We start from the raw sequence: 27,302 nt of genomic DNA on the forward strand, positions 1-27,302 counted from the left end.
GGCATGCATCACCTTGACAACATCATCTTGCAAGATTTTAAACAGTTCAGCTGGGATACTGTCGTCTCCTGCTGACTTGTTATTAGCAATGCTTTGTAGGGCCCATTCAACTTTACTCTTCAGGATGTCTGGCTCTAGCTGACTGACCACACCGTCAAATCTTTCCCCGATATTATTATCCTTCCTATACAGATCTTCCGTATATTCTTGCCACCTTTTCTTGATCTCTTCTGCTTCTGTTAGGTCCTTGCCATCTTTGTTTTTGATCATACCCCTTTTTGCCTGGAATTTACCTCCGATGTTTCTAATTTTCTGGAAGAGGTCTCTTGTCCTTCCTATTCTATTATCTTCTTCCACTTCCGTGCATTGCTTGTTTAAAAATAATTCCTTATCTCTTCTGGCTAACCTCTGGAATTTTGCATTTAGTTGGGCATATCTCCTCCTATCACTGTTGCCTTTTGCTGTCCTTCTTTCTTGGGCTACTTCCAGCGTCTCAGCAGACAGCCATCTTGCCTTCTTGGTTTTCTTTTTCTTTGGGACATTTGTTGTTGCCGCCTCCTGAACAATGTTGCGAACTTCTGTCCATAGTTCTTCCGGGACCTTATCTACTGAATCTAGTTCCTTAAATCTATTCTTCACCTCCACTGCATATTCATCAGGAATATTAGTGCGCTCGTATCTAATTGATCTGTGGGTCTTCCCTATTCTCTTTAGTCTGATTCTAAATTGTGCAATAAGAAGTTCATGATCTGAACTACAGTCAGCTCCAGGTCTTGTTTTTACCGATTGTATAGATGTCTGCCACCTTTGGCTACAAAGGATGTAGTCAATCGACCATCTGGTGAAGTCCATGTATAAAGTCGTCTTTTAGGTTGTTGGAAGAGAGTTTTTGTTATGCACAGTGAGTTGTCTTGACAAAATTCTATCAGCCTATGTCCCGCTTCATTTTGTTCTCCCAGACCATGCTTGCCTGTAATTCCAGGTGTCGTTTGACTACCCACCTTAGCATTCCAGTCTCCTGTAATGAAAATAACATCTCTTTTGGGCATATTATCCAGTAGGTGCTGCAGATCCTCATAGAACTGATCTATTTCTGCTTCTTCAGCATCTGTGGTTGGGGCATATATTTGGATCACTGTGATGTTAAATGGCTTACCCTGAATTCGAATTGAGATCATTCTGTCATTGTTTGGATTGTATCCAAGCATTGCTTTAGCCACTTTATTATTAATTATGAAGGCTACTCCATTTCTTCTGTGGTCCTCTTGTCCATAGTAGTAGATCTAGTGGTCATCAGATGTGAAGTGGCCCATTCCAGTCCAGTTCACCGACACCCAAAATGTCTATATTTAATCTTGACATCTCCCCAATAAGCACATCCAATTTGCCCTGGCTCATAGAGCTTACATTCCAGGTTCCTATGGTGTGTTGATCTTTAGAATATCGGATTCGTCGTTCACCACCAGCACCGTCGGCCGCTAGCCGTCCTTTCGGCTTTGAGCTAGCTGCGTCATCACATCTGGGGCTAGTTGAACTTATCCTCTGTTCCTCCCCAGTAGCATTTTGACCATCTTCTGACCTGGGAGTCCCATCTTCCGATGGTATACCGACATATCTCTGGTTGTACTGATCCATTTAGTTTTCATGGCAAGAATACTGGGGTGGGTTGCCGTTTCCTTCCCCAGGGATTGTATTTAGTCTGACTTCTCTACCATGACCTTCCTGTCTTGGGTGTCCCTTCACGGTTTAGCTCATGACGTCATTGAGGTCCTCGAGCTCCGGCACCATGACAAGGTAACGATCTCCTTGCTGGAGTAAAGTCTTACCTCTCACTTATATTTTACTTTTCCTGGATGTTTAGGATGACTTGAGATTGCAGTAGTTTGTCCCTCCTTTTGTTTTCTTCTCCTATCTGCTGGTTTTTCTGTTGTGTTTGCCATTCTGAATATCCTCTTCTTTTCCTTCTCCTTCTGTTTCAAACAGTCTGAATTGTCTGCATCGTTACTCTCATTTGGAACTTCTACATTTTAATTTTCTAGCATGTGCAGTGCCTCTGTCAATGAAGTCACAATATAGGTTTTATTTTCTCTTTGTACAATCAGTTTAAAAGGGAATCCCCAACTGTATTTAATTTTAGCTTTCAGCAGTTTTCGTGTGCCTGGCTGCAGAGTCCGTCTTCTTTGGAGTATTTCAGAGCTTAGATCTTGCATGAACTTCCCACTTTCTGTTTATACATGGGTTTCCAAACTTTTTAAAGAAAATGGTCCTTCACTGCATATTGTGTAAAGCACAACACAAAGTTTCTTGGTTTTGCAGTGCCTTTTAATCTTGGAGCCAGGGCTCTATGAGCCCTTTCAATATCTGTTCTATTCAGGAGGGAATCTGGCACTAAGGAGTTAAACCAGACAGTAAGGAACCTATCATATCATCCCGCTCCACAGACTCAACCACCCCAGGGATGCAAACATTTACATGTCTTTTTCTGTCTTCCAAATCTGTTATTTTAGGTTTCATCATTCTGTTTTGGTTTTCTGCTCTTTTTATTTACATGTGGTGCACTTTGCTCATATCTTGTGCTTCATTCACTATCTCCTCTACACCGTTTATATCATCTGCCATTTCCTTTAGCTGATTATTTATTGGTTACAATAACTTCCTAACATTAATTCCGGGCTTCAAGTCTTGCTTTAACTGTGCTAATTGTTTTGCCATACCTTGTAGGTGGTTTGAAGTTTCGTTCTCAATATTTTCTTTCTCTACAGGTTTGGCAGCCATGTAATCAGCTCTGTTTTGCTATGGCTGATTTGTGTGCTCCATTATCATCTTGTTTTTAAGGCAAACATAGTCTGTGAGATCTTTTACTCTAGATGTCTGCAGTCCTTGCAACATCCCCCTCCTTTTCCAATTAAATTTCGTTGTCAATCACTATCAGATCTGTACTTTTAGAGGCTTTCTAGGCATCTACAGTAGGTGTGGAGCACTCTGATTAGAAATCTGTTATTATCTAGTGTAACTTTGCCTGCCACCCCAAATTAATTTTATAAGACAAATATTACACACTAGGAATGAATTTAAGAGAGGAAGATTATAAAATCTTCACAGCAATATTGGCTGGGTAATATAGCTCCCTCTTATATCCATCCAGAGCAGTCTGGATTCATAAAAAATAAATGCATCTCAACTCCAATTAGGAAGCTACTAAACATACTTTAATATTTCTAAACTAAATGGCCACCAATTTGGATGGCTTTAAAAGCAGGTTAGACAAATTCCTGGAGGAGAACCTGGAGGTTATCAATGGCTACTAATCCTGATGGCTATATGCTACCTCCATTATTGGAGGCGGTATGGCTGTGTACACCACTTGCAGGGGAACATGCACGGGAGGATGCTGTTGCACTCATGTCCTTCTTGTGGGTTTGCCATGGTCAGTTGATTGGCCGTTGTGTGAACAGAATGCTGGACTAGATGGACCCTTGGTCTGATCCAGCATGGCTCTTCTTATGTTCTCAGAAGCACGAAATCTATTATAATCTCATTATATGCCACCAGAACCTTTGATATGGTTGAATGGGCTTTTCTCTTTGAAACCTTTAAACAAATTATCTTTGGTGGTATTAATTTGTTGGTGGTTTTTGAACTTTTCCCTATTTCCTTTCTCGTATTACTGAACTAATTTTTGGATTAAAGCAACATTGGGGTTAATTTATAATTGATTACGTATAACACATTCCTTTTTGTATGTTTGTTTTGCTGTATGTGTTGTATGCTGACTGTAACTACTACTACTATTGCTATAGTTTCAGGACTATTTAAGAACACATACTGTTGTTGAAAATTAAATTTAGTATCTAAGTATATAATGTCATTTAAGGATGTTAATGAATTAATAGTATTTACTTTTGATAAAAGAATGACGTGCTAGATTCATGTAAAGTGGTTGACTTTATAAACTCAAAAACTTAGTGGGGAAAATTAGCTATTATTTTAAAATGCCACCAAAAAAGATAAGACAGAGAAAGAAGAAGATAGAATAGAGAGAGAGAGATTATCTTCTTTTTCTGTCAGTTCGAAGTGCTGAAGACATAAAACTTATTCTCACAAAAACTTCTGCAGGAATTTGAGGACATTTTGGGGGAGAATTTTAAAACTATTGAACAGATATTTAAGAAAACAATAGAAGATAAGATGAATGAGTGAAGATAGGTTAAGTAAATTAATTCTGGAAATAGATAAGGGAGGATTGGATAAGATTAGATAAGAAGTGTCACCATAAAAGATGCAGTACAAAGGAAAACCTGGTCATGACTGTCCTGTTCTGGCCTGAGCAGAAGCCCAGGGGTTCAATACCACGCAGCAAGAGACAAGGCAGGAAGAGACAGGGCAGGAGTTGCAGCACCCAGGAGAGCTCCTAGTGAGCAACTTGCTCCAACAAAGTCTGAGGCCAGACTAAAGCCTTTCATGCTACAGTCCCAGACTTCACCCTTTCCTTCAGAATGGAAGCCTTAAAGGGACAGGGCCCTGGCTTGTAGCCTAGCACTCCTTCTCTCCAAGAGTTCGTGCCTGGCATGCTGCTGGTGTTGGTGCACTGGCTCCCTGGAATGTGGGGCTTTTATAGATGATGGTACTGGTCTGGTCTGGTGCTGGGGCTAGGCTCAGGGGGCTCTGGAGGCTCAGGGGGCTCTGCAGCAGTGCTCAAACCCAGAGCCTCCCCTGTTGGCACCACTGGATCCTTGGCTTCAGAGTCCATGTCACTGCTGGACTCCTGGGTCATGACAACGACAGGCTTTAAAAACTGGGGAAAATAAAGTTGAAGTCCTAGTAGGCCTATGTTTTTATCCTTAAAAGGATAAAAGACTTGAGATTTCTAACAAACTGCATGAAAGAAACATCAGGTACAGGTTGTTACCCCATTCTGTTTGAATGTGTTGATGAGAAAAGACTGGGTGGTTGTATGGTCTATTGTTGAAGGGCATCAGTTACTCGAAATTATAAAAAATACTTCTGTTACCTGTTAATAGTAAGATATTTGGCAATTTGTATTCTCCAATTTTTAATCTTAAATTTTTTGTTCTTTTTGGTGATTACTGGATTTATACTTCTGGCCCTGGTGAATCTTTAGGTTAATATTTAGCTTCATTATGGATCATTTGAAAATCATCTCACTTCATGTTTGGCGGTTTAAATTCCCTAAATAAAAGGAGGAAATATGCTTTATTATGAAACAAGAAAGAGCATCAGTTATATTACTACAACAAACACATGTTAGGAAAGGGGAAGAAAAATGTTTAGAATTATTGAGATGGGGGGTATAACAGCAAGTTTAGAAGAGAAAAAAGAGTGTAGCTATTATAATTAAAGATCATTTATTACCCATGTTAATTCATTATATTTGAAAACTTTATGAAGTGAACTAATATAATCAAAAATGAACTTGACCAAACCAAGTTAAACATACAATACCTTAGATTCTTAGTTTATGTTCCCTACTTCAGCAAGTAGTCCCTGAAACATCTGAATCATCCTAGAAGCCAGAAGAAGCAGGAAGAACTGGAGGCAGAGGAAGGCAAGTCCAGAAATCCAGGACTCTATAGAACAAAACCCAAACTGTCAAGAATGTACATTTTCTTCCATATTATGATTGATTATTTATTTATTTATTTCATTTCTATACCGCCCAATAGCTGAAGCTCTCTGGGTGGTTCACAAAAATTTAAACCAAACAGCACAAAATAAAACAATTTAAAATATTTAAATAAAGCAATTTAAAATAAAAAATATGATATGCTGACTCTATTCACATGTTGGGAAACAGCATGAGTTAGAGCATACCAAAATGTAATTTTAATAAGAAATTGAAGAAATAACTATGCTGAGAACCTTACAGAGAGGATTAATCCCCCCCCCCCCCATGGCATTTTACAGAGAGGATTAAAAAACATTTTTCTTCATGGCTTCATTATTTCCAGACATTTTACTTTTCTAGTCTTTCTATAAAAGTCTTCTTATTACCTAGTTTTTAGAAATAATTTTGAGGGCAGGGGAGTAAAGGCTTGGTAACAATATATAAATGCCTTGTTTTAAATTCTAAAAGAAAATATTTCATAATCCAAAGCTGTTCATTTTTTCCAGTTTCTCGGGAAAAGGGTCCTTGGAAAAAAATAGGAAAAACTTTTTTCCCTAATTTTTCTGGGCCTTTCCTGGGCCTTCACATCTCTATTCATATAATATGACTAAATGTGGGTCACAGGACATTGTCCTAGCTTTGAAGCAATCATATCAGATGGAATACATAAGGAAACTCTAAGGGCACAATCCTGTGGCCGCTAGATAGTGGCTAGAGGCCATAGGATTATTCGGTTTCTGGGTACTGAGCTTGGAGCTAGCGCTCTGAGATTGGTTCCCAGAAAACTACCTGCTCACCCGCTGCCCTCATAGGCGGTTCGATTGTCCCCGGCTCTGTGCTCGTAAGAGCAGCACAAAGTGGGAGGAAAAGTGGTGTTCCTGAGGGAGGGGAGGGGACCTTGAAAGAGCCGGTACGATGCTTCCTGTGCGTCGCCTGACTTCCCACCTCCTGCTCCGAAGTGCTGTGGCTAGACAGCTGAAATGGGCCGTCTAGCCAGAAATGCAGGGTGGCCAGAGTGTGGAGGAGAAGATCCCCTCCATGCTCCACCCACCCTGCATTGGATAGGCAGTCGCCTCTGAGTTCGGAGGCAACTACTTATCCCCATAGGATTGCATCCTCCATTAATTTTATAAAGTTATAGCTTATCTCAATACGATAAGGAACATCTACTTGACTAAATGGGGAAATGATTCTGGAGTGCAAATCATTCAGTACTTTTGGGATACTGAATACTGGGATATTGGAATACTGAATACTGGGATACATAACCCAAAGAGTTCACTGTGTATGAATTTCAAAGAGAACTTTTACAGATTGTGCTTTAGATAGTACTTAGCACCACTGATGCTTAGTAAAATCTATAGAGAATAAATTTTGGCGATGTAGTTCCAGTGGAGCAAATATATACCATGTTTTTGGTCCTGTCCCCAAATAGTAAATTTTTGGAGAATGGCAAAGGATAAAATTATGAAAATCATAGGTGTCGAACTCTCTTTGGACCCATTGACTTTTTATTTGGATATGTTAAATATAATAGTCGTATTGATGATATGGAAATGACTATAATCCTCAAGTTATTTGTTTAGCATGTAATTTTTAAAAAATAGGACTTGCATGTGATGTGGAAAACAGATTGGATGTAGCCAAATGTAGCCTGTCTCTAAACAGTGATGGTTCCTTAGGCTCATGTTTGTATAATTTTGGTGTCTTGCATGCTGTATTAAGTTAGTGTATTTGTTTTACTTTGCAGAGAGCTGCCCTATTCCACCAAGTCAAAACAATACTGAACTAAAAGAGAAGTTTAAAAATTTAACTTCCTTTCCTGCTGGAATAGTAGTAGAATATGTTTGCATTCCTGGATTTCAAGAAATTCCTGGCATTGAAAATACAGTTATCTGTGAGAAAGACTTTGAATGGTCAAAACTTAAACAGTTCTGTAAAGGTAATTCTTCTTTTACTTTTGATATGTTGTAAAGGTTTGTAGGCATTTTGGGCCAAAATGTGGGCCTTGCCCATCTTGATGATGTGGAAATTAAAAGCAATACATATAATCTATATTTTTTAAAAACATGTTTTACTTTTCTAAAAAAAAAGAATGATTTTTAAGTAGAGATAATAATGCAGATGTTAAGATTTAAATCTTGGTAGCAAGGTGTACCATTGTTTTATTGCTATTACTTTGCTTGGTCATATTGAAGATAGGAAGGGCAAGAATTCAACTTGGAGGTCATTTGAGACAGTGGGTGTCAGGCTTTGTTATGGAAAGTCTGAAAAGTGAAGAAGTTGTGATTAGAAATGAGGGTCTGTATATAAGGAAGAATCTGGATAGCAATTAGTTTACAATAAGTTACAATAGTCTACTTTCCTTTAGTCCAAAATTACTTTATTTAGGAGTAAAAAACCCAAATTCTTCTTCCAGAGTAAGTGATGAGAACTGCATATGTTTCCTTTTCAAACATTTAGAAAACTTTAATCTCAAAAATAGAATTATACACCATTCTTAACAAATTGTGATAGAGAGAAATAGAGGCCATAGAAGGCATAGGTACTGGTGCTAGATTTGATAGAGTAGGTCAGTAATATCCTGACCACTAAAAGCTCTTCCATTACATTTCTAGTTCCTGAACTTTCACAAGACATGGCCCACACATTGTCAAGCATTTTGTTTTAACTATGAATGCTCAATACTTAAAATAAAAAAAACTTGGATTTTCTATTCATGGTAAAGAAGATAGGGTGGAATAGAAAACCCTGGCAGCTAAGAGACATGGCTGAACAGTTGCTCTTCCAAAGGGCAGGGACACTCTCATCCTAGTCCTCCTTATCATGCAGGATAACAGAGTCATGTTATCTTCTGAGTTTCTATTATTACTAAGACCTGTTTATCTGCTGTAACCTGCAGACAATACTTTAAGATGCAAAAGAAACAAAGGGAACAAAGAGCTTGATGCCTCAAAGGCTCAACTAGGTTGGATTACAGTAATACCTGTATGGTCCATAATAAGACCTCTGTCATATATGATTTAATCATGGATGAGAAGGGCTAATCTGCCATATATCACCAGGTCATGGTTGAAGTGGATCAATCTCAACTTTGCCCCACCGAAGTGTGTAGTGCAACACAAACACAGGCAGCCCCAGCTCGAGATCTTCTGCTGTCTGAGGGGAGAGACCACACGCACTGCCACATGATGCCTCCCTCCCTCCCCTTCTGTTCCCCTTCCGCTTCTGCGTTTCTGCTCCCCACTGCTGTGTTGCACTCCCCCTCCCAGTCACTGCTATGTCGCACCAGAGAGTCCTTCCTTAAAGCCAGGCCTTGTCGGAGGAGTATCCCAGGAGATCACCTGTACAGGCGATCTGATGGGACACCCATCCCGCAATGTCTGGTTCTGAGCTGTTTGCTTTCTCAACAGCTATTCTGGCTGCTTGCTTGATGCAGCTGTCTAGAAACAGCGCCTGCCAGCATTCTAGCTTTCACTGAGAGTATTCTCAACATGAACCAGGGGGCGGGTGGCTGAGGATCCCCTCAAAACAAAAGAGAGGGTGAGTGGCAGCTCTAGAGAGCCCTGCTGGCCACTGTCTCACTGCAGCATTTGCCATCAATAATACCATCAAACTTTGCGTTGGTAATGTAAATGGGAATTAATCTTGAAAAGAAGCTTCACAATTTGATAATCTTATTTAGACATATAAAGATTTAAAGTAGAAAAGTTATCGTTGGAATTTTTGGGTAAAAAAATATAAGCTGTAGTAAAAATGGCTTGGACCTATTTCATAACATCCAAAAAGTATATTAAAAGGATTCAGGACACAGAACAGTGGACACTATCCTTTTGGATCAGCTACTCCCAACTTGTTGCCTGTAGTATCAGCCTGGTAAGCTTGATATTGCTTATTAAGAAATAGCAAATGTACTTGACTCACTTAGAAGCCTTGTTAAAGAATGATGTTAGATGTTTCATGTGTTTGAATGTATGCATTTGTATTTAGTACTGTTATGCTAATTCTTTGTAGTAAAGAGACAAAAAGACAAATCTTGTCTGAAAGAGTGTTCTTAAGAAATAGAATTCTGTATTACCCATATCAAGAGTAAAAGTACTGAGCCTACTCTTAGACATCTGGTTTTAGGAGAAATCTGACTGTATACACAGTAAACAGGTAATCAGTAGATGCCAGTGTACTGACAATATAGTTTGAGAGAATCTCTGATGCCACAGTGGGTCGCTTCAGTAAGTGTTTCCAATAGCAAGAGGGACTCCGAGGCTGTTGTGATTGCAAGTATTACCATTCAGCTATAACAGGCAAATCAAAGTTATTTTGGAAAGTTGAAAATGATCAGAACTCAGAATTGATCCAAGATAAAAATCATCTAATCCACCCAGGTCTGCCACAAAAACATTTTCTTTCCAATTTTAAAATCTGGATTTCCCCAAAGAGACAATTTGGCATGGGAAAATGGATCAAACTATAATTGGCGTGAAATTGTATGCCACACGTCTCTGCCAAAGTTGTGGGTGGAGCCCTGTCCACCTTAATATGCCAAGAACCTAGTACCATCCATTTGGAGAGAGGCTGCAGACAGGAAGATTTCAAAACTGACCAAGGTGGAAAATCAGATCTAAGTGGAAAAGACCAAAATTTAGTACAGGTTAGCAAATAAGCCCAATGATACGTAGCAAGAACTGGAAAGCCAAACCCACTTTCTTCAACTGGGAGTTGCATCCTTTTCAAATATATTTTTGGTGGAAAGGAACCACCAAAATTTGCAAAACCAAGCACTGAGCTTTTAGAAGTATTTGCCAGGTATAAGTAAAGGAATCCCAAGTAAAACATAAACAATTTGAGGTACAATATTCATATTAAAGGCACAATCCTATGGAGATAGCCATCAGTCTCTGAATTTGGAGGCTGACGACTATCCAGTGCAGGGCAGCTGGAGCACAGAGGCGATCTTTACTTTCGTGCTCTGGCCACCCTGCATTTCTGGCTAGAGAGACAATATCGCCTGTCTAGCCAGGGAGCTTCAGAGCGGGAGGGGCGGAGGCTGCATGGCACATAGGAAGCTGTGTAATGCAGCTCCTGCAGTCTCCTCCCTGCCCCCAGGACTGCCCCCTTTTCCTTGTCTCTATGCTTGGTTTCTGAGCACAGAGACATAGCCAGTGCGGAGAGAGAATGCTGCTGTTAGGGGGTGGGGAACACAGTTTCTGGAAACTGAGGTTAAAGCCCTGGCTCTGACTTCATTTCCCAGAAACCGAAAAATCCTATGACCCTCTAGAAAGTGTCTAGTGAGCACAAGCACAACTTTAAAGATGCCCACCTGTCTATATCTTGTGAAATATAATTGATCAACTTATTTAAATTTAGCTTGATCGTTTGATATATATATCTCTGGGGTGACTTCCGGCTGGAGCCAATGTCGCCCTGGCAGCATTCCGTGGAGCCTCTGCAGGACGCTATCTCAAACAGCTTTTTAAAAGGTTGAAGAACCTTTTTATCTCTCCCCTGGAATTAAAAGGGGAGGCAAAGAGTGCATCTGGATGAAGTCTTGGAAGATTAGTCCTCTCTGCGAAGGAGCAGGGGCTGGATTCCGAGACCAACCTTCCAGAGCTTAAACATTGCTCAAAGTTGTTTTGAAACTTCTGTCTTAATAGGAGAAATCAGAGCTGACATGCTCCATTGTAGTTTATGGATTAAGAAATACCAACAATATCTGAGGAATGGTTTAAGAAATACTAACAATATTTGAGGACCTGCGAGATCTGTTTGAAGAGAAGAGTGGCTACATCAAGGAGAAAAAAAGTAACTGGATCTCCGCTTTACCCCCCCCCCCCCCGGTACCTCCTCTGGCAAAGGTTTTGAAAACCAAAGAGATATAGGGGAATTACTTGCTCTGATAAAAACTTTGTCTTCGCAATTTGCTGAACAGGCTAAGAGGTTGGATACAATCCAAAATTCCATCACCACCCTGCAAGGGGCTGTGGATTTAATCAACACTTCTTGGCAAAAAATGGAGGCGAAGGTTAACGAGCTGGAAGATCGAGTTGCAACAAATGAAACTGCGTCACAAGCTTTTTTCAACAATTTCTCTGTCAGAATTTCTCAACTGGAGGCTTTTACGCGCAGGGCAAATGTATGTATCACTGGTATTAAAGATCTACCTAGTGATGTAAATTTGTCAACTTTTGTAGATAAGCTTTTGCATGAGATACTCCCTGTGCCATCTGATTATTTCCTTGATATTGAGCAGGCATTCTGTGTTCCAAATGCCAAAGGGACTGGTCATACCATTATAGTCCAATTTTCAAGAATCTCCACAAAAAATTATATCCTGAGTTTGGCAAGAGGGGGCAGAAATATTTTTTGGAAACGGGATAAAGTTATGTTATTTCTGGATTACACCAAAGAAGTTACTGATAAAAGAAGGCAATTTATCAAGGGGAAAAATCTGGCAAAACAAATGAACTTACAATATCACTTAAAATATCCTGCTACATTTTGCATTTTTTCTGAAGGTCAGATGAAGAAGTTTCTAAATCACAAAATGGCGGAGGCGTGGATAAATGGAAAAATGCGTGAGATTTCTGTCCCAGCCCCATGAACTGGAATCTACAAACATGTTTTGTTAACTGCTCATGTTTAGTCTGTAAGATTTAGGCTAGGCCAGAGATAATTGCTCATATATAGATCTGTCTTCTTTCTCTCATTTTTTAAAAAATCCTTTCTCTTTAAAACTGATACAATATATTGTACTTAAACCTACTGTTTGAGGGTGTATAGAAATGTGCACACTCATTTATATAGTACAAAATACATTAGTGATTGCTGTAAGGTTGTTTTTATCATATAATATAAAATTTATTAGTGATTTGTTAATATTATTATTTATCCTTTTTAATTTCCTTTCTTTTTATTACTATTATCATTATTATGAGACTGGTTAGTAAGATTCTTGGCTGGTTAAATTATTAAGCTTTATAATTACATGTTAACTGTAGGGCAATATATGGTTACTGGAAATGAATTGTAGGCCTGCTTCCTTGTTATAAGATTAATGATAGAATATTTAAATATAAGGCTGATTATCTATGCTGTATTGAATTGTAATATTGCCAGTGTTATAGGTTTAATTCTTAAGTAGAATGGGATTCGAAGTTGGTGTGTAATGGATCTTTTTTCTTCTTTCTTTTCCTTCTTCTGTTTTCTGTTTTCTTTTTTCTTTCTCTCTTTTTCTCCTTTTTGTTATTGCTATGTCCTCCTAAGAATACTGTATTGTTGGGAAACTGTAGTTACTGATTAGGTTGTTGGTATTGTTTATTCCATTTAAAAAGATACAAATAGAATAAAAAGTATTTTTAAAAAAAAAAAAAAAGAGAGAGAGAGAGATATCTCTGGGGATAAGTATTCCCAAATAGGTAATAAAATCTGGGCACTGTTGAAATTGCTACTTAGCTAATACACACTAGAATGTACCCTATCTCTGGTCAGCATCATTTCCATCTTTGACCAATTAATTGAATAGCCAGACAAATCACCAAAAATATTAATCAGTTTCATCAAAGCTGGAACAGATGACTGGAGTTTCAAAATAAACAGCAAAAGATCATCAGCATAAAAGATAATTTAAAATTCTAAATCATCATGTACCAAACCATGAATACTACTATTCTGTCTTAATAGCACATGCCAATGGTTCCAAACATAAATCGAATATCAATGGAGAAAGCGGACATCTTTGTCTAGTGCCCTGCCCAAGTAAAAAAAAAAAAAGCCGAAAGTAACCTGTTGGTCATAACTCTAGCTCTTGGGGCTGAGTATAGAATTTTAACCCATTTGAAAAATTCTGTAGGAAAGCCGAAATTAGTCAACATAGAAAAATAAATTTCCAGTGAATTTTGTCAAAGGTCTTTTCTGCATCCAAAGAAACAACGGCCGCCTGGTCAGTTCTTTCAGAATTTAGGGCACCCAGATGAACAGCTAATCTAACATTATCAACTCCCTATCTATTTTTAATAAATTCCACCTGGTGTGGTTGAACCAGTGTTGCAATGACATCTTGCAATCTATTGGTCAAAATTGCCATTAATATTTTAATACCTGCATTAATTAATGGTATAGGTTGATAGTTAGCACAGTAGGTATGATCCTTGCCAGGCTACTGTGTAGGAACCACAGTAATGCGAGCATCATTTAACGATGAAGATAGGGAGCCCAATTCAAAAATATGATTATAAAGGTGGTACAGCTTTGGAGCTAAAGTGCTGAAAAATGTTTTGTACCACTCAATTGGAAGTCCATCTGAACCAGCTGATTTCGCAGTATTTATATTCGTAATTGCTGTCATAATTTCCTCCAAATTCAAAGGACCCCACAAAACCTGTTGTTGTGAGGAATCTAAGCATGGAAGGTTAATGTGAGAAAAAAGTGTCCATATCCTGCTCCAGTATTTCACTACAAGAGCTATAGAGAGCAGTGTAAAACTTTAAAGATTGAGAGTTTATAAGAGAAGTATATATTGTGTTATTCTCATCTTCGATAACTGAAATAACATTTCAGTGTTTCTGCTGTTTGAGATGATGTGCTTGATCTTACTTGGACATTCGCTGTTTTCCCAATATGCATGTCATTAGCAGATCAAATCAAATTCCGTCTGCTGTGAAAGAATATTGTTCAACTCATGGTTAGCATCCTGATAAAGTTGCGTAGTAGAGGAAATGGCACACTGAGTTACAAGAGATTTTACCTTCTTATTTAAATACACCTGTTGAATTTGTTTTAATTTTTTTTTTGTAAGAAGCATAAGCAATAATTCAGTCCTGAGTGCAGTCCTGCACTCAATGGTGCACGAACCAGTCGCATCCTCATTAGTTTAAAAATACTCCCATCAGTTCAGCTAACATCTGAGTTTTAAACTTCTCACCTTTAAGAAGAGAAACATTAAGGGTGCAATCCCATTGAAATAGATGGTTACCTCTGACTTCCTCTGAAGTTGGAGGTGACTGCCTATGTAATGCAGGGTGGCTGAAGCATGAAGGAGAGGATTCCTTCCATGCTCTGGCTGCCTTGCAGTTTTCCTTAGATGCCTGATTTCAGGTGTCTAAGCACAGCTTCGAGGAGTGGGCAGGGACAGGGCTGGAGACCGCATAGGAAGCTGCCTAAAACAGCTTTCACAATCTCCTCCCCTCCCCACCCCCAGGAATGCCCCTTTTTTGCCCTTTCTGTGCTCCATGGACAGGCAAGGCAGGGCAGTCTCCATCGTTCTCTCCACACTGTCTACGAGCTCGGAGCTGGGAAACCAAAAAATCCTATCTCCCCAAGACACTGTCTGGGGGACATAGGATTGCTCTAAAGTGCCAAAGACCACGGGCCCTAGGGGTATCTGAAAACTCCAGGCATACTGGGGCATTCCAGCTCTTGCTGTCTAAACTGTGATAGTACTCAAGTTTGGCTATGTATTGCTGACTTAATAGATTTGGGTAAAAAATTGTCTTGTGTAATATATAAATAATTTACATGTTTTATGTTAATTCAGGAGCCCAGTTTGGCAATTTGTATTGGCGAAAACAAACTAGATCTAAAATAATGGCTAAGAAAATGTAGGACAAGATCTCATGTATATATGTGGATCATGATCCTGGCAAGTATATGTAAAATACGTGTCAAAGATCCCTGTCAAAATCATGAACAGCAAACATGAGGGATTGTAATGTCCAACATAGTTCTTATCCATTATCCTAGATCTTGTTTATTTTCCTTCTTTCAATTTGTCAAAACTCTGCTCCTTTCAGATGTTTTGCATCTGTCAATTATATTGTGGGCGTTTTTCTGGGTTTTTTTATGGTTTTGTGCATCTAATTCCAGAGTATTTCATTTCAGAAAAATATTGTCCATCTCCAGGATTTTTGAACAACGGAGCTGTTTCTTCAGATAATACAGAATACATAATTGGCTCAACAGTTACGTTTGTTTGTTTTAGAGGGTAAGGCTAAATGCTAAAAGAGTGCCAGATGATATTTTAAATTTACTTTTATTCTATTTTTTTCCAGGAAGTTTTACTAAAATTGACAATGCTCTGTAACTAAAACTAATCTACTCCAGCTCAGGTTAGAAGAACAATCTAAACATATATATGACTTTTAAAAAGAATGTTTATCTGAACTTGAGTAATGAACATTTGTCTTAATGTAGAATCTGTAGTGTTTATACCAAAAGTAAGTTTCAACTCAATCTGTAGCTTTGTGAAATGTGGTCTCAAGAATTCCTGTACCTGGATTTAGAAGTTACATTACCTAGCGTTATTTGTGTGGTTATTCTGAAAGTGGGAGTAGAAGAAAAAGGCTGTTATGCGAGCCATCTCTATGGGATATTCATTCATTCAATGAATAATTGGCATTTGGAAGCTGGAATAAGGTACAGGTACACTGAGGCAGTGTATGATTCCTCTGTGCCAGTAAAACTACTGGATTTTGTTGCTTGTTCCCTAGGTACCATTTATCAACATGAAAAAGTGGAACATTTTTGTTTTGAGTTTTAGATTCTATAACCATCTCTATTTCTTCTTTTATATTACCTTAGCTGTTGTTGCATTGATTGCTAAGACATAGCATTCTGGGGATGAATAATTTTTTTAACTAAATCAATCCCAAATAATGCAAATGCTCTGCGGTCCATATATTATGGCTCTCCGTAGTATCCATGTATTATTTTTTCTTAGCCAGCTGTAAAATGTGGCATCACCATGATACTACAAAAGTATTAGTATTATATGCATTTTTAAAACAGTTATCAGTTTCATCAGACTGAATGAAGTTAGCTGTTAATTTGTGATTCATATCATAGCTTTGGGGTATTTTTTTTCCTTTTTAACTATTAAGGCTGATTTTTTATTCCTCATGCACATATAGGGTTGGATCCAGGGTCTGCCTTCTGCAAGAGAAAGAAACCTTCCACCTGATTTTGGGGGGTTCTGCCCCTCCCCCACACACCATGTAGCATTTTCAGGGGGCTGGAGGGGCTGCTGTGGGAAGAAGGGGTGGAGAAGTCTACTTCACCAAGTGTGTTGATCCAGCTTAAATCCGGATTTATAATATATATTATAAAATGTTTCTTAAAGTCTCCCAATATTATACAACATTTACATTTTTGTCTATGTAAGGATTGGGGCTGCTGTATTTTAGTTATAATGCTTAACTTCCAACTGCTTATGACTACAAACTTTTACTCTTCGTAATACTTTTCTAAGAATGCAATCCTATGCATATGTATATGGGCGTAAGCTGCATTGAACTCAGTGGGACTTACTTCTGAGTAAACATGCATGGTATGAGGCTGTAAAACACACCAAATGTTTATTTAACAAAAGGTTTTCTACCAAACATTATGCAATCTCTGAATTTTTAATAACCAAAATTTTATTATAAAGAATTTTTGCCATTTCAAAATGATTGCTTTTCTAATGTTTTAAAGTGCTAGTTGGAGCTAGGAGCCCCATTAAGAGAGGGAGATAAATATCTAGCTCTACCCTGCATAATTTTCCCCCTTACTCATTTTTTGAAAAACAACAACAAAGGTAGCCATGTTGGCCATAATTTTTTTTTTCAAACTCCTTATAGTGTATGCCAACTCAAAGATTACAAAAATGTGCAAACTTTTGAGATCTCCAGATCTCTTGCCAGGAGGCAAGACATTACAAGAAGCAGGTTGGCAAGGGGGGCAGGGAGGGCACAGGGATTTTTTTAAAAAAACTGACTATGCAGACAGCCTGACTACAACAACTGGTCAGCCTCCCCCCCGCTTCACCCCCCGCTTCACCCCCCGCTTCACCTGCTTTTTGTAACATCTTGCCTAATGAAGAGATCGTGAGAATGCGAAAATTTGGATTATATTTTTTGCTATGTTTTGGATTATATTTTATAATAAATTTATATATTATAAATCCATATATTATACTAAATGGATGTTGGCACGCCTTTTTTGAGGCATGCATTTCCTCTCAGTTCAAGCCAACAGTTTGTATTGTTAGAATTGAAGGTGTTTGTTCTATCTGAACTGGACCAGAGAGAGAGAGAAATTGAGGTCAGACTGGCATTTCCACTCCTCCTGCTAGCTCCAAGTTGTAAATATAAGATTATTGGTCTCTGCCCCCACCAAAATATTCCTCTTTCAGAGTGACTTGCCCAGCTTTTAGATTTTCTGGTAAGCATCTAAACAATAGTAAACTTCAAAAATTTCTGGAGCCTCCATCATTATAATTTCATTCATTTGAGTCAGAGAGGCGGGAAGGTAAGCGCTCCTAACGTGGGAGAGGCAGTTGCCGTATTGGCCATGGCGAGTACATTTGTGTATTTTTGAGAAAGCTAGATACCCATCTTTTAGTTTGGGTACATACGTTTTCCTATGTGTTATAGCTTGCCCTTTGTTGTAAATATGCTAAGAAAAGCCTCTGTATAAACAGACATCCTAGTTTTTATGCCTTCATTCTACTTGTAGCAAGCCATATCCCAAGATCTCTAAGCTGCTGGTATGATTTTTTTTGGTGTCTTGTACATTTAGGTTCAGATTAATTGGCTCCCGTGGTAGCAGATGTGAGAGTCGTGGAATATATGCTAGATGGAATAATTCATTTCCCCGTTGTGAGAGTAAGTAGATTGAATCATACTTTAAATGATTTTTTGATTATTAACAGCATAGTCTTATGCATATTTTCTTGGAAGTCAGTCCCACTATGGTCAGTAGGGGCTTAACTGCCAGCTAAGTGTATACAGAGTTGCTTTACGTCATACATCTGTTTGGTAGGATTTGACTGTAAATTTGCTTTAGAGTTAGTAAATTCATGCATTAAAATGCACTTTAAATATATAGTATAATATGCATGCTATATTAGTTAAGGAAATAAAAAGTGTGAAAGATCTAGTTTTTACCTGTTGTTATTTTAAATGCTATTGTAAAGATCTGAGTGAGGTCTCTGAGTGTGTAACTGATCAAGATATATCTAAATTATATAAGTATATACGTAGGTCCATGGGTCTATGGGAAAATGTATTTTACCCAAAGGTAATGGGAAAGGGTTCTTATTGTTGTTAAGAGATTTGTGGTTTGTACTCTGTTTATGCTCTGGAGCTAATTTATACAATACTAACTTCCCAGGTTAGGTTTATATGACAACTGTAGACAGGAGCACAGAGAGAATGTCTCTTTAAAAGTACATGTCTTGACTTTCATCATTTTGAAGTGCCTGTTAGACAGAAATATGTAAGTGAAAGCAGATTCTAGTCTAGAAATTTCTAGAAAAGCATTTACTAGAACTTCCAGGGTAAACAGGTGAGGCTCTGGGTGTAATAATGACTTTTTAGAGAGTATCTGGCATCTGACAGAGACATCCTGAAGCATCTGGACCCAAGTCAGAGCAGGGTAAGGAGAAGGTGGTTGTAAAAAACAAAACAAGAAATCTGTCTGTCTGTCTTTCTGTCTCTCTCTCTCTCACTCACACACACACACACACACACACACCCCTACACCTACACCTACCTGCTATCCCTCCTTGGACAGCAAAACTGTTTGAAGGAACAAAAAAGTCATAAATGCTTGAGGCCTCGCTAGAGCGAGAAGCCTTGGCCTGTTGCATGCAAAACAGCTCAGACCCAGAACAGCAGACCGGGATGATGGTGAGCAGAGAGCACTTTCTCTTCAATCTCTGCTCCCACCCCCTTGCCCCCATGGAAAAAGCAGATGTACCCATTCCAAATTTAAGGCAGTGAGGTACGGAGATAGAGGTGACATGGACACTCTTCCCAATTGATAAGATAATTATATTGGGCCCAGATTCAAAATGAGAGAGCAGAAAGGTAGGGAATAGGCAATCTCTTCTTAACCCCCGTAGACAAGGTCTGTGGAGCCACTCTAGTGACAAAAAATATCCCCACAAAAGGGCACAAAGCTGAGTCCTGGGACATGAAGCACACCACAGTGATCGCTAGAAAACTGAACGAAGAGCTGTACTTCTCTTGCATGTTTACATTTTTTAAAGAGGTTGCCAAAAATACAAAATTCTATAAGGCAGGAGTAGATCCATCAGACAAGAAATGTGTGCCTCCATGTATAAGATAAATTTGAGAGTGGAGGCAGCGGAGATTTGGATGTCAAATACAGAAGGCCCGGCAAGAGATGTAGAAGCTAACCAACAGGCCGACAACTGACTGCCTTACAAGACTACAAAAGAGAAAATAGATTCTAAGTTATGTAAAAAAGAAGAAGAGAGAGTAGATGTGGCATTGTGTTGTAGTGTGGTGTAGTGGCAAGAGTGTTGGACTAAGAGCCGGGAGATCCGGGTTCTAGTCCCCACTCGGACATGGAAGCTCACTGGGTGACTTTGGGCCAGTCACAGACTCTCAGCCCGACCCACCTCACAGGGTTGTTGTGAGGATAAAATGGAAAGGAGGAGGATAATGTAAGCCGCCTTGGGATCCTTGCAAGAGGAAAAAAGGCGGGGTATAAATGCAATAAATAAATAAATAAATAAATAAATAAATAAATAAATAAATAAATGCATTCCTATAAGAAAGGCACAGTCATAACAAATGGATTATACTCGGCACCCTTTCCATTGAGATACGTTGTTCCCCAGGGTTCCCCACTTTCCCTAATGCTTTCTGATATAGCTCTGGAGGCTCTAGTCTGAACTATTAGACAGGCTCAGGCATTTGAAGGCATAGATATTGAAGGTCTGAGGCACAAAATAGTACTTTACATAGATGCCTTAATATTTCTGACAGACGCAGACATCTTCATTCCCAAACTTATATCTCTGATTATTCATCTTGGCGCCCTCTCAGGATACAAAAAATAATTGGCAGAAGTCAGAAGCCCTGCCCATGGGAGAAGCCCCTGCAATAATCACTTCACAGACTGGCCATTTGTATGGAAAAAGAAAGTTTAAAACATATGGGCCTCTCTATACCAAAATAATTAGAGATGCAGTTAAGCTTAACTTAGAGAAAAATACTATGAAGGTAAAAGTGGACCTGGACACTTTGTTGACAATGCCACTAAGTCTAGGGGTAGGATCAAAATTCTAAAGATTGGTTTCTTGGTTCGATTGGTTTATTTCCTGAAAGGAGTCCCCTCTCACAATTCCTCAAAAATACTTCAGTCATGTATATCAACTGTTTAAAATGTTGCGGGGGACAGCCTCAGCTTCAGACTATACTTCAAATACTCACAAGTGCAACTGTGGCTTTAAGCTCTCCAACTGGCAAATCTATCACAGTACATACCTGATTGCTCAAGGCAAAATTTTGGCTAAAAGTTTCAGATCATTACTTACCAGAATGGGCTAGAATAGAAGTGGCCAATGTAGCTGTGCTGCAGAGCTGTACTATGCTGGTCTCAGATTTATTTAGATGCCCTGCACATTACACTCCCACAAGATAGGCCACCAGGCAGGTTTGGAAAGCAATAGCCAACCAGCTTCAATTTAACCGGTTTATATATAAGCTCACCATCTCTGGCAAACTGTATATCTTGATAATCAACAGAAAAGAAATGTGGAAAACTTGGGTCGACAAAGTAGGGATGTCAGAGAAATCCGCCACGGACTCCGGAGGCTGGATTCTATTGAATCCGGCTTCATTGGGGTCCGTGGCGGAAAGGATCCCTTACCTTCACCTCCCCGCGGAATCCTCCCTGGCCGGATCCTCCCCGCTGGCGGCTCCGGAGCACGAGCGATACGGCCGCCATTGCCGTGCTGTATTGCTGGCTGAAGCTGACTCCGGACGCAAATGGCGTCCACTATGCCATTTGCGGCCATAAAGCTCTTAGATTAAGCTAAATGCAGCCGTAAATGCCTGCATTTAGCTTAAAACAAGGGCTTTACGGACGCAAATGGCATCTGCTACGCCATTTGCGTCTGCAGTTTTTCACGCGAGTCAGAGTCAGTCTCAGCCAGTGATAAGGAATGCCGATGGCGGCTGTATTACTGGTGCTTCAGAGCTGGCTGGCAGCTCTGCGGAATTGCTGCGGAGCTGACCAGCCAGCGAGGCTTCCGGGGGGAGGGACAGATCGCCTCCCCCCATGGGTGGATTCCCCTCCGGAGCAGCAGGTAGGGAATCCGCCCATTCCTACAACAAAGGCATCTATTTTCTATCACAACTCCTCAACAAAAAACACGTTGATGCCCTTTGGATTGTTAAATTTTGCTTTCCTCCCCCAGTGGCCTGGCAATATCTACAACTTAAATTCAATGGCCTGGGTCACACATAACGACAACCCATAATATGGGTTGAATGTGGGCTATTGAATCGTGGGTTGTTGTTAGCTATGAGTTGTTAACCACAAACAACCCTGGAAGAGAACCTATGGTTTGTTGTTGGGTTGTGAACTCTGGTTTGTTCATGGTTAACAACACATAGTTAAACCATAGTTTAGGGTTTGCATGTGACAACCCATGATTCAACAAGCCATAGGTCTGGTTGGCACATAATGACATCCTGAAGTATTTATTTTATTTATTTATTATTAAATTTATTAATCGCCCATCTGGCTGGTCACCCAGCCACTTTGGGCGATGTACAACATACAATAAAAACAGTTTAAAGCAATAAAATTCTACAATAAAAACATTTTCTAAAATACCCTAACCCACCCCAAATGCCTGCCTGAACAACAACGTTTTTAATGCACGACGGAAGCTCATTAAAGAGGGGGCATGACGGAGTTCCCTAGGGAGGGAGTTCCACAGAGTGGGGGCCACCACAGAAAAGGCCCTCTCCCTCGTCCCCACCAGTGTAGCTGTCCTGGCTGATGGGACAGAGAGAAGGCCATCCGAGGCTGATCTTGTTAAGTGGCCTGTCTGGTGCTGCTGGAGGCGCTCCTTAAGATAGGCTGGGCCGGAACCATATAGGGTTTTAAAGGTCAAAACCAACACCTTGAATTTGGCCCGGAAAACCACTGGTAACCAGTGCAACTCCTTCAGCACTGGAGTGATGTGATCTCGCCGGCGGCTACCTTTAATCAGGTGAGCCGCCGCGTTCTGTACCAGCTGCAGTTTCCGAACCGTCTTCAAGGGTAACCCCACGTAGAGCGCATTACAGTAGTCTAAACGAGAGGAGACCAGGGCATGTACTACCGATGGGAGCAGATGGTCGGGAAGGAAGGGGCGCAGCCGCCGTATCAGATGGAGTTGATACAGCGCTGTCCGGCTCACAGCTGACACCTGAGCCTCCATGGACAGCTGGGAGTCCAAAATGACCCCCAGGCTGCGGACCTGGTCTTTCAAGGGTAGCCGTACCCCATTCAACACCAGGTCAACATCCCCTAGCCTCCTCTTGTCTCCCACCAAAAGTACCTCGGTCTTGTCAGGGTTCAGCTTCAGCCTATTCCTCCCCATCCAGCCACTCACCGTCTCCAGACATTTGGACAGGGATTCTACAGCCAACCGTGGTGAAGATTTAAACGAGAGGTAGAGCTGTGTGTCATCCGCATATTGATGACACTGCACCCCAAACCTCCTGATGATAGCCCCCAGCGGCTTCACATAAATGTTAAATAGCATCGGGGAGAGGATGGAACCCTGTGGCACCCCACAAGTAAGTGGCCACGGGTCCGAAACCTCCTCTCCCAGTGCTACCCTCTGGTACCTGCCGGAGAGGAAGGACCGGAACCACCGCAATATGGTGTCCCCAATGCCCAACCCCTCCAGGCGGTCCAGGAGGATACCGTGGTCAACGGTATCAAAAGCCGCTGGGAGGTCGAGGAGAACAAGGAAGGAGCATTCACCCCTATCCAGAGCCCTCCTCATATCATCTACCAAGGCCGTTTCTGTCCCATGCCCAGGCCTGAAGCCCGACTGAAATGGGTCTGGATAATCAGTTTCTTCCAAGTGTGCCTTCAACTGCACCGCCACCACCCGTTCAATCACCTTGCCCAAAAATGGCAGATTTGAGACTGGGCGAAAGTTGTTCAAAACTTGAGGATCCAAGGAGGGCTTCTTTAAGAGCGGTCTTATCACTGCCTCCTTGAGGGCTGATGGCATCACTCCCTCCTCAAGGGAGGCGTTCACCACCGCCTTGATCCCCTCACCCAGTCTCTCTCTGCAGCTCATAATAAGCCAAGATGGGCAAGGATCAAGTAAGCAGGTGGTCGGCCGTACCGATGAAAGCACCTTGTCCACTTCATCAGGAGGAAGAAGCTGGAACCGATCCCACAAAACCGGTTTGCCACAGGCCGCCTCTTGCTCACTAACTGTATCCACAGCGTGCAGAGTAACACACCTAATCTGATCAATTTTATCTGCAAAGTGCCTTGCCAAGGCCTCACAGGAGGCTTTAGAATGCTCTAGTGGTTCCGGAGCCACAGGACCGACCAGGCTCCAGACCACTTGGAACAGCCTCCTGGGACAGCACTCTGCAGACGCGATGGAGGCAGCATAATATTCCTTTTTTGCTGCCTTCACCGCCACGTGATAGGCTGAAGATACAGCTCTAGCTCGTGTCTGATCGTCTTTGGAGCAAGACTTCCGCCACCGGCGCTCTAGCCGTCTCACCTCCTGTTTCAGAGCTCGTAACCGCGGATTGAACCATGGTGCAGTCCGAGCCCAGTTCAGGGGGAGAGGGCGTTTCAGAGCCACCTGATCTAATGCCCCAGTGATTGCGGCATTCCAGCCACCCACCAGGGTCTCGACCGAGTGGCCGTTGGCATGCCCCAGAGAATCCCCAAGCGTGTTCAGGAATCCATTTGGATCCATAAGACGCCTGGGGCGGACCATTTTAATGGGCCCTCCACCCCTGCAGAGGGGTTGTGGAACCGAGAAGTCCAACGTCACCAGATAGTGATCTGACCATGACAAGGGGGTGGTGGATATACCCCCGACTTCCAGATCACTCCCCGCTTCTCCAGAAACAAACACAAGGTCTAGTGCATGACCGGCTACATGGGTGGGCCCAGTTAGAATATGGTGCAGCTCCCAGGAGGCCATGGTCTCCATGAAGTCCCGAGGTGCTCCTGTGAGGATGGCCTCCGAATGTACGTTGAAGTCCCCCAACACCAGTAAGTTAGGGGACTGTACACGCACATCAGAGACCACCTCAAGCACCTCGGCCAGGGAGTCAGTCGTGCAGCGGGGTGGACGGTACACGAGCAGAATCCCCAGACTGCCCTTCGGGCCCAAAGCATGGGTTGAGTATATGGTTGCCATTGAGTCGTGGGTTGCTGTTACATGCAAGCCCTGCTGTATGGTTTAACTATGGGTTGTTAAGTACAAACAATCCAGGAAGAGAACCCGTGGTTTGTTGTTGGGTTTTGAACCATGGGTTGCTTGTGGTTAGCAACCCATAATGAACCATAGTGCAGGTTTCGCATGTAAAGACAACATAGGGTTCAATGACAACCCATACTCAGCCTGTACTCTGGATTGTTATTATGTGTGAACCAGGTCAGTCTCAACCCTGAAACAGTACTTTGGGTTGTTGTTACCTGTGAACCAGCTAGCAAATTTCACCCCTGATGTGCTGACACTCTAGGCATCCTAGACTTACTTCAGATATCACAGGATGTGATAAATGTATAAGACCAACAAATTCTTGTATGGCTTATTTGGGATACCTTTGCTCCGAACTTGGACCCACTGAAGATTAAATGGAATGCAGAGTTAGAAACTAAACTGAAGCCCTCTTATTGGAAAGCAGGCTTGAAATATATCAGACCATCTAACATAGACCTCAGTCTACAGCTTATACAGCAAAAGATTTTATACAGAGCAGGGATGCCAGAATGATTCACATGCCTGGATGTCTCACAAGAAGGTAAGTGTTAATGCTGTAACAGTACATAGGCTAATCTGTTACCCATATTGGAGAGTCAGTGTGGTGTAGTGGTGAGAATGTTGGACTGGGACTTGGGAGATTTCGATTTTCAGCCATGAAACTCACTAGGTGATTTTGGGCTAGTCACTGACTCTTATCCTAACCTACCTCACAGGGTTGTTGTGAGGATAAAATGGAGAGGAGGAGAACCATTTAAGCTGCCTTAGGTTCCTTATAAGAGGAAAAAATAATTCTGGGCAAATGGGAATTGCCAGAGGGGTGTACTGCCTGGTTTAGTAAGGTGGCACTAACAGCTAAGTACGGTATTCTACAAAACTGGAAAGCAAATAAACCCCCCAATACTATTGGATTCACCTGTTGACCTTAGCTGTCCAAGAAAAGGTGTATTTTATCAAGTTACAAAAAGAAAGTAAATTCTTCAGGTTGGTATGAGGAAGGTATGTCACAATGGGTTAACTCCCTCTACTGCCCAGGAAAAGCAAAGACCATATGATAAGGTTTTATGTAGTCTGCTGGTCCCAAGCTCCTCCCTGACAGTTCGTTCCTGCTTTTTGCCCAGAATAGAGCTTGTTTGTTAGCTATTACAATCTACCTCTTTTCAACTCTTTGACTTTTGATACTTCAGATCTCTTTCTTGACTATTCTTTACTTCCCAGTAAAGAGGCCTGTGCCCAGTAAAGAGGCCTGATTCGGAAAACTTCTATAGCTAAAGAATTTTGGCGGGAACCCTTCCTCTACTGTCACAGTGTGCATGTCCCTAGCGGGTTCCCACTTATTTCCTCAGTTCTCTTTTCGTTACCATTGCGTGTGCCTTGTTAGAGAGCTCTTGCGTTCAGTTGATCTGAAAGTGTATTTTCCCTCTCAAAAGCTGAGTTTTTATTTGATCTTTCTTTCTATCAAGTTTTCTAGCTTGTTATTTCTTTTATTTCCTTCTATTTTTTCACAACTGTCGTGATCGCCCTCATGGGTGATGCTCCCACTCTGGGCCAATCTTTGTCACTTACACCGGCAAAAAGAGTAACAAAGACTAAAGTCTCAAAGCAGGGTACCATTTTGAAAGTGCACCCACTGCAGGGCAAAACTGCCGCCTTCTGACGGCCATTCCCTCTGCTTGTACTGCCTCGGCGAGGGCCGAGTTGTTGAGGCTTTCTCTCATTGTAAAGCTTTCTTGAAGCAAGCAAGAAAAAATGGATCCAATCGGCTGAAAGGCACACTTTGGAATTGGGCACAGGAGTCAGTTGAGGAGCCAGAAGGTATGGCAGGCATGCCAACCTTGCCCTTACACAACCTGCTTGCCGTGGAAGAGCCTGCTCCAGGTCATCATCCCCTCAGCATCATACTCTGCAGAGTACACAAGATACTCCCACTCCAGGCCAATCTTTATCACTTACACTGGAGAAAAGACTAACAAAAAAAGCTAAAGTCTTGAAGCAGGCCAGTCATTCTTCTTCAGAGTTGAGAAGGAAGAAGAAAAAGACTTCGAAAAGGTCACATGATTTTGCTCGAGATCAAGCATCAGGCTCTTTAGCCCCTCTGACTTGCGAAAGAACCTTGCGACTGAGAACGGCTTTTCCCAAGACTCCAACTTGGGATGAAGCGTGCCTTTCCACTCTGACTGCTCAACCCATGTTGGTACAGACTTCTCGGGATTGACAGCAACCATCGGTACTGGCCATGTCTCCCGCTGCTCTGCCAATGCTAGGGATGTTAGAGAATTCTGCCACGGATTCCAGTGAGGCCGGATTCTTTAGATTCTGGCCCCCCAGAGTTCATGGTGGAACGGAGCAATCCCCCCCGCCACCCCGCGAAACTGTCTCAGGACGGACCCTACCTGGTGTCGGCTGTCTGGTCCGTCCGCCGCC

General features: G+C 41.3%; 1 protein-coding gene across 1 annotated transcript in view; it reads left to right on the plus strand.

Moving 5' to 3' along the window:
* LOC146348540 (membrane cofactor protein-like) overlaps positions 1-27,302 on the plus strand; it is a 103,793-nt gene that overhangs the window by 35,195 nt on the left and 41,296 nt on the right. Inside the window, exons 2-4 of the mRNA XM_084851674.1 lie at positions 7,377-7,568; positions 15,500-15,602; positions 18,176-18,261. Coding sequence (XP_084707800.1) covers positions 7,377-7,568; positions 15,500-15,602; positions 18,176-18,261 — 381 coding nt within the window. The remainder of the gene's footprint in view (positions 1-7,376; positions 7,569-15,499; positions 15,603-18,175; positions 18,262-27,302) is intronic.

The sequence above is a fragment of the Heloderma suspectum genome, chromosome 4 (genome assembly GCF_057233095.1).
Source record: "Heloderma suspectum isolate Gila_16-S chromosome 4, 16-S_ref, whole genome shotgun sequence".
Taxonomy (NCBI): domain Eukaryota; kingdom Metazoa; phylum Chordata; class Lepidosauria; order Squamata; family Helodermatidae; genus Heloderma; species Heloderma suspectum.